Raw genomic sequence first — 8,616 nt, forward strand, 5'->3', positions numbered from 1 at the left:
TTTTGAGAAGGCACCATACTGCCTTTCATAGTGGTTGCACCATTTTACATGAGCACCAATTGTGATTAAGGGTTTCAAAAGAAAACAACATATAGCATCACAACAAGATAAAGGTAAACAACCCAATTGCAAAATGGGCACAGAATCTGAACAGACAATTGACCAAAGAAGACATTCAGATGGCCAACAAGCATATGAAGAAATGTTCAAAATCCCTAAGAGAGATGCAAATCAAAGCAACTATGAGAAATCATCTCAGCCCAGTAAGAATAGCAAAATTTAAGAACAGGAAACATCAAATGCTGGCGAGGTTGCGAAGAAACTGGAACCCTTATTCACTGTTAGTGGGAGTGTAAAATGGTGCAACAACTGTGACCTTGATATCCACATCTGAGGCATTACTACCAAGCATGAGTCTCACCTGGAACATTTCATCCTGTATAGATAGCATGTGCTTTTAAAAATTGAAGTAAATAAATTTTTTTGTTGTGATTATTTGCAAGGAAATTTATGGCATACCAATGAATGGCTAAGTTGGAGCTGTAAATTAACCTTATAATGTCATTTACAGATTGATGAACTTTAAAAAGGAAGAAACTCAGCAGAAAGTTTAGTGAAGTAGTTACGTGAAGAAAGAGCCAAACTCAAAACCTCAAGTTCATTCTTTGTCCCTTTTTTCCTTCATGTATGATGTTTGAAAAGTTTTTGGCATGAGAGAGAACAGATAACTTATTTGAAAATGGATGTTGTTGTTGTTGTTGTTGTTGTTGTTGTTGTTAGGTGCCAGCAAGTCAGTTCCAGCCACAGAGACCCTGTGTGCACTGGAGGAGACACTGCCTGGTCCAGCACCATCCCCACAGTCACTCTTGTCCGAGCCCATCGCAGCCACTGTGTCAGTTCATCTCATTGAAGATTTTCTTCTTAACTGACCTTCTACTTTGTCGAGCGTGATATCTTAGCTCTAGTGGCCTAGTGGTAAGAAACTGCACTGCACTCCCAAAGGGTTGAGTCCACCAGCTGCTCTGCAGGAGAAGGATGGCTAATCTCTTCCTGTGCAGTTGATTGCCTCTGAAAACCAGCTGGGGGGTCAGCTATGAGTTGGTTCCGACGTGACAGCACACAACAACAACATAACAAATCCCATAAGTGGATGGATTGAAAAATTGACATTTATTCTGTCCAATTTAGAAAGGTAGAAGCCCAAATTCAGGGTGCTCTAGGGGAGCTCTGGTGGCCTAGTCGTAAGGAGCTGCACTGCCAACTCAGAGGCAGATAGTTCAAATACATTTGCTCTTCTGAGGGAGGAAAATGAGCCATCTCCTCCTGTGTGATTTACAGCCTCTGAAAACCTACGGGAGGTTCAGCTACAGGTCCCTTTAACTACACAACGCATAACCACGAACAACAGCTCTAGGGGGAGGCTTTCTCCCTGTGTTTGCTCTGGGACAAGGCCCTTGTCTCCTTTCAGCATCCCTGGGCCTGGCTTTCTCTGGAGATCTTTATGTCTTTTGACATCCAGCTTCTCCTGGGTCTAAGAGATAGTGCAGAGACTCTGGGTCTGAGGGTGCTTTCCACTCCACGCTTGACTTTCTTGGTGAGAATTGCATCTATTTCTCTAATCGTTTCTCTTTTCTCATCTCTCTTTCAAGATAAATAGCTCTCATGGAGTGTGTTACATGTTGTCCTCTTAACCAAAGGCCAGTCATTCAAATCCACCAGCTGCTCTCGGGGAGAAAGATGAACTGTCTCCTCTCATAAAAATTTACAGTTTCTGAAGCATTTGAGGGCTCGCTATGAGTCAGAATCAACTCAAGGGCATTAGGTTTGGTTTTTCAGGGAGTTCTATGTTAATTCTCTCTACTTCTGTGTAGGCCACACCTTCAGGAAACTCCTCTTCCATCAGATCACAGATGACCTGCGGAAGGGTATTATTGCATGATACTCCAGTCCCGATAACTGTTTGGCTCATCATATAAAATCACATCATAGAGGATGATTACATCATTATACAACTATCAGATTATGTTGGTGTTTTTGGTAGGTGCCATCAAGTTGACTGTGACCCTATGAACAACAGATCTGAACCTTGTCCTGTCCTGCTCCATCTTCATGACCTCTGTTCTGTTTAAGCCCATTGTGGTCGTCACTGTGACAGGCCATCTGGTTGAGGGTCTTCCTCTCTTTCTTTCTCTGACCTTCTGCATTTCCCAGCATGATGTGTCTCTCCAAAGACTGGTTTCTCCTGAGAATATGCCCGAAGTGAGTGAGACAGTGTCACCATACTACCTCTAAGGAGCAGAGCACCCTGGTCACACTTCCCTCAAGACAGATTTGTTTGTTCTTCTGGAATTCCATGGGACAATCAATACTCTTCACCAACACCACAATTCAAAGGCATTGATTCTTCCTCTGTCATCCCTATTCATTATTCTAAATTATATCATTATATAATCTTCAAACTACTAAAAATTAAAGCCTGGCTAAGTTGACATGTATTTTGGGAGCACACCCTCTGTTCTTAAGGTCCCCAAATTCATGTCCTTGCTACATGCAAAACACCTTTCCCATCATATAATTTCAAAACTCTTAAATAAATTTAAACTCACAGTTTAAATTCCATTATGAGACCAAATCTCCCTTAATTGTCAAATCCTGCTTCAGGGGCATAACAGTGGAATAGGCACAAGGTAGACATTCCCCTAACAGATGGAGAGATTGAAGGAAAGAAGGAATGGTGGGCACCAAACAAGTGAAAACATAGTCGAATGATTTCCTTCAGCTGTCAAGTCTTGGAAATAATCCTCTGCTCCTAGAGAGTGTGGTTGGTCTAGTGGTAATGAATTGTACTACTAATCAAAGTGGTTCAAATCCAACCAGCCTCTCCACGGGAGAAAGATAGGCAGTCTCCTCCCATGTAATTAACTGCCTCTGAAAACCCACTGGAGAGTTGACTATGGGTTGGTTCTGATTCAATGATATATAATAACAACTGATGCCATGTTGGCAGTGGCCCCACTCTGTAGACTAGGTGTTGGCCACACTCTCTGGATTCTAGGGGGAAGCTCCTTGGTCCTGGGCTTCAGCTCTGCCTTTCAGACCCATTTAGATGGCAATTTCCCCCCCCCCGTTTTGGACAGCCCTATTCTACTCTAACTGAACAGTGACCCTGCCCGCTCCCCCAAACCCCAGTCCCCTTTCCTTTGGCGTGGCTGTCCAGACTCCTCAGCTTTGGGCAGCAGATCCAGCCCCATTCCCGGTCCTTGTGAATGCAGCCCACACTCTGGAACCGCGCTGGTGAAGATGTGATTCTGATACCTGGGAGGCTGTGGACCCACCTGTGCTCCCACCCTTTGCAACTCCAGAGACCAAGGCAGCTCTGTTTCCCAAGCTCCTTGTTCCTTCAGCTCATATTTCCTGGTTCTTTGGCTTTTCAGAAACTCAAGCCTCTTGGGCCAGCCTGGCCTCTGTCTGGCTTGGCAAGTGTTACAGAGCTCTTTAGCTCTGCCCATAAGTGTCTGGAGACACCCAACTCCATCAGATGCTGTGGCATTGGTTCCAACTCATAGCAACCCTTCATACAACAGAACAAAACACTGCCTGGTCCTGTGTCTTCCTTACAGTCGTCGCTATGCTTGAGCCTGTTGGTGCAGAAATGAATCAGTCAGTGTCACTGAGGGTCTCCCCTTTTCCACTGATCTTCACCTTTCCAAGCATAATGTCCTTCTCCAGAGTGGTAGCCTAATGGCAACGAGCTGTGTTGTAATCGCAAAGGCACACGGTTCAAAACCACCAGCTGCTCTATGGAAGAAGGATGGGCAGTCTCCTCCCATGCAATTAATTGTCTCTGAAAACTCACCAGAGGGTCAGCTGTGGGTCAGTTCCAACTGGAAAGTACACAACAACAACAATGACGTACCTAAGATGAAGTCCCACCATCCTCTCTTCTAAGGAGTATTCTGGCCACACTTCTAAAGATATCTATCCTTTTGGCTCTTGTTGTTGTTACATGCTGAGGAGTTGCCTGCGACTCATAGTGACTCCATGTACCATAGCTCTGAGCCCTGTTCTATCCTGAGCCAGTCTCACTGTCTTCGACATATTTACCCTCATTACACCAGCCACTGTGTCAATCTATCTCTTCCAGGATCTTCCTCTCCCACACTGCATGGTGTCTTTCTCCAAGGACTAGTCCCTCCTGGACACATGCCCAAAGTGAGATAAACCTTCACAATTCTTACTTCCAAGGAGCAGCTTAGTTTCACCCTCCCAGAATAGACCTGTTTGTTCTCCTGGTGGTCCAAGGTACGTTCAATACTCTTCTCAAGTACCACAACTCAAAGGCATTGACTCTTCTTCTGTCATCCTTAGTCATTGTCCTTCGCTCTCCTGTGCATAGCAAGTAATTGCCAAGACCATGGCCTGAATCAGGTGCACCTTAGTCTCTAGACTGCACTCTGGAGAGGTCCCTGACAGCACATTTCCCTAATATAGTTCGTCATTTGATTTCCTGACTGCTGGTGTCAAGAATGTGTATTGTGGACCCGAGCAGCTGAAATTGTTAACAACATTAATCTCTTCTCCATCTATCATGGTGCTGCCAATTGGCCCATTGGTGAGAATCTTTGTCTTTTTTATGTTCAGTTTCAATCCATATTGAAGGTCTTTGACCTTGGCAGAAACACCATTAAATAGTATATTTAATATTCTTTACAACACCATAATTCAAGTTGTCTGGGTTTTTTAGGCCTATCTTCCACCACCACCCCCCACCCCCGCTTTTTTCAGGCCTTTCTTATTCATTTTACCACTTTCACATGCATATGAAGTAATTTAAAATATCCTATTGGGGGGGCATACTTTAGTTGTCAGACTTCTATCTATGCTTTTAAACAGGTTGGTTGGTTTGTTTTCTTTTAATTGATATTTTAACTAAAGTTTACAGAAAAGCTGGATTTATATTTTATTCATTGTTGCACATTTACCTCCCACCCCCCCACTCTACCCACCACCCCTGCTTTTGAACAATTTAAAGAAATAATTTACAGCATATTTGTGAAATGTAAATCTGAATTTCTTTTAATTTTATTATTATTAATTTTAATGAAAATTTACGAGGACTTTGGATTTCCATTCATTCATTGTTGCACTTTTCTCCCTGCCTTAACCCTCCCCCACCCCACCCCTGCCCAGGACATTCTTCTCTTTGAAAAGTAAAAGAAAAATTCTTTCACTGTTTTACAATCCCTCCCCCTAGATCCACTCTACTATGCAGCCTTCGTTCTGGACGCCTGTCATGACAATAAGAACTAGTCACATATCCCTTTTAAACAGTCTACTCCCTCATCTGTGTCAATGCAGTATACATTATTTATCCCATCTTTCTGAGTCTCCTCCCAACTCTGATGTCAGTCCTGGTTTACAACAATGGCACTATACAGTATTTGTCCCTGTGTGATTGAGATATTTCACTCAGCATAATGTCCTCCAGGGTCACCTATTTTGAATAATATTGCATGAGTTCCTTGTTTTTCAATGCAGCGTAGTATTCCATTGTGTGAATATACCACAGCTTCTCTATCCATTCATCTGTTGATGGGCACTTAGGTTATTTCCAACTCACTCCTTGCTACTGTGAACAAAGTCGTGATATACATGGGTGTGCATATATCTGCTTGGGTTGCAGTTATGGTCTCTTTGGGATATATTCCCAGTAGTGGAATTGCTGGGTCAGATGGTATTGCTATTTGCACCTTTTTGAGAAAGCGCCACACTGCCTTCCACCGTTTTACACTCCTGCCAACAGTGAGTAAGGATCCCAGTTTCTCCACAACCTCGCCTAAATCTGAATTCTTGACTGCTGCTTCCACAGGCATTGATTGTGGGTCCAAGTGAAGTGAACTCCTTGACAACTTCACTGTTTTCTTCAGTTATCATAATGCTGGCAGTTGATGTAGAATGTTGAAGTGTGAGCCGTAATGAAGGCTGTAGTCTTTTTGTTTTTTATTTGTGTGTGTGTGTGTGTGTGTGTGTGTGTGTGTGTGTGTGTGTACTGTCAAATCAGATCTGACTGGTACAGGAGGAGATTGTCTCTCCTTCCCTGGCAAAGCATCTGGTGTATTTGAACCGTTCGCCTCTGGGATTGTAGTTGCAGCTCCTTGCCACTAGGCCATCAGAGCTCCCCAAGGCTGTAGTCTTTGATCATCTGTAAGTGCTTCAAGTCCTCTTCCCTTTGAAGCAATGTTATGTCATGTGCATATCTCGGATTGTTAATGAGTCATCCTCCAATCCTGATGCTGCATCCCTCTTCATATAGCCCAGCTTCTCAGATTATTTGCTCAGTATACAGATTGATAAAATAAGTAGAAAGGATACAACTCAGATGAGCACCTAACAGTGACTTCGAGATAATATAGGCTTTTTTGTTGTTATGAACTGTCAAGTCAGAACCGACTCATAGCTGATCCTGCAGTGTGTTTTCAGAGACAGGAGGAGATTGCCCATCTCTCTTCCACAGAGCAACTGGTAAATTCGAACCATGTGCCTTTGGATTAGCAGCGCAACACACCTTAAAATTCCTCCAACTTCTACTCATTACCTAATTCCAGACTGCTTCAAACTTCTGAATAGATAAGTATCTGCCTTTTCCCAGTATCAAATTCTGTCTTAGTTACCTGGTACAGCTATAAAGAAATATGATGAGTGAATGGCATTTAGTAGCCCTTGTCTCTTTCAACAGCTGCACATCTGGCATCCTAATTCTAAGGGTGTTTCGCACTCCATATGTGGACATTATTATGCCAAATATCGGCCTTTGAATCAGTTGTAAAGTTAGTGATTTTTCCGTCTAAATTCAAAAAGGAAACCCAAGGACTAATGTAACTTTTCCACTCCTCAGTTAACCTTGACCGCAAAACAATGACTCACACAGCAGTGAGCCCTGCCCAGCTGGGAAACGTAGGACTGAGTGAAGGCACAGGGGGCCACTCCTTGTTGGAAATGAACCAGAAAGCCATGGCCCCAAGCCAGCCAGCTGCCGTTTCAAACACAGAGAAGAGGAATCATTCCACCTCTCGGGGACCAGAGAGTCAAGGCCATCCTGTTTTACCAGGTAAGCCCCCGGCTCTCGGAGCTCTTTTCCAAGAGGAGCCTCATTCCTGTAGCTGTTGTTTTGTTACATGCTGCCAAGTCGCCTGTGACTTATAGCACCTCTATGTACAATGGCTCGGAACCCTGCCCTATCCTGAGCCAATCTCACTATCTCTGCCACACCTGCCCCCATTACTCCAGTTACTGTATCAATCCATCTCATCTGGGGTCTTTCTCTCCTGCGCTGTCCCTCCACCCTTTTAAGCATGTTCTTCTCCAAGGACTGGGTCCCTCCTGGCAACATGCCTAAAGTATGTGAAATAGAACTTCAAAATCCTTGCCTCCAAGAAGAAACTTGGTTTCCCCCTCTCCAGATCAGACCTATTTATTCTCTTGGCAGTCCATGTTATGTCCAATGCTGTTCTTCAGCATCACAGCCAAAGGTATCAATTCTTCTTCTGTCATCCTTAGTCATTGACCAGCTCTCTGGGTGTGTAGTAAGTAACTGTGAAGACTATGGCCTGGATCAAGCACACCTTAGTCTCTAGAGTAACATTTTTGCTCTTTAGTACTCTTGAGAGGTCCTTGACAGCAGATTTTCTCAGTGTAATTCATCTTTTGATTTCCTGACTGCTGATGTCAGGAGTGTTGACTGTGGACCCAAGCAAGCTGAAGCTGTTAACAACCTCAATATCTTCTTAATCTATCATGGTGCTACCAATTAAAATTAAGTTTTGATTTGAAGAAACATCAATTTTGATCAAGTCAGCTATAACTCTTGGCATATGTTAAACAGGTCTCCATGGGGTTTTTAATGGCTGATTTCTCAGAAGTAGATCATTAAGCATTTCTTCCAAGGTTCCTTAAGGGAATTTGAACTGCCAACCTTTTTTGTTAGCAGTTCACAATTTGCACTACCCAGGGATTTCACATTTGAAGAGTGTTAAGGAAACATCTTAAGAGAAAGAAGATAATTACAATAGATGTTTTGACAAACAAAGAAAAATAAATGTGACATTTGCACTGTCTAGAGGAGCAGAACCTCTACTGAACACATTCAGGTATACATGCTCTCACACCTCTCCAGCAGTTGAGATCAAACAGCACCGCTGAGGGCTGGGGAGGAAATGAGCAGCCTCTTTTCCATACTATTTACCTACACCCTGAAATCCAGTGAGGAGTCAACTCTGAGTCCATTCTGAATCCCTGGCTTTGAGTGTTTGAGTGTAAGATACCAGCTTTTGATCCATTTCTTGTTGATATTGCCACCTAGTGGGAACGTCCATCATGACAGCCAAACCTGGGGATTGATTTTATTCCCTTGTCTCCCTAAAGGTTTGTATGGAGAAAACAATCCTTGAGTGATGCAGACAGAGAACACTGCGTTATAAACTGAAAGGTTGCAGGCTTGCATGTGTACAGAGGTGATTTACAAGAAAGGCTATTGATCTTCTAAAAAAAAATCAGCCATGAGTCAAGATCTACTTGTCATAGCGGGTTTGATTTCATGAAAGAAATGTTGTTGTTGTT

At 43.3% G+C, this 8,616-nt stretch overlaps 1 protein-coding gene across 1 annotated transcript in view; it reads left to right on the forward strand.

The window, feature by feature from the left end:
- Positions 1-8,616, forward strand: part of LRP11 (low density lipoprotein receptor-related protein 11) — a 108,953-nt gene that overhangs the window by 70,992 nt on the left and 29,345 nt on the right. The window contains exon 5 of the mRNA XM_006891673.1: positions 6,896-7,108. Coding sequence (XP_006891735.1) covers positions 6,896-7,108 — 213 coding nt within the window. The remainder of the gene's footprint in view (positions 1-6,895; positions 7,109-8,616) is intronic.

Source organism: Elephantulus edwardii, unplaced genomic scaffold (genome assembly GCF_000299155.1).
Source record: "Elephantulus edwardii isolate Elephantulus edwardi_28Jun2011 unplaced genomic scaffold, EleEdw1.0 scaffold00102, whole genome shotgun sequence".
NCBI lineage: Eukaryota > Metazoa > Chordata > Mammalia > Macroscelidea > Macroscelididae > Elephantulus > Elephantulus edwardii.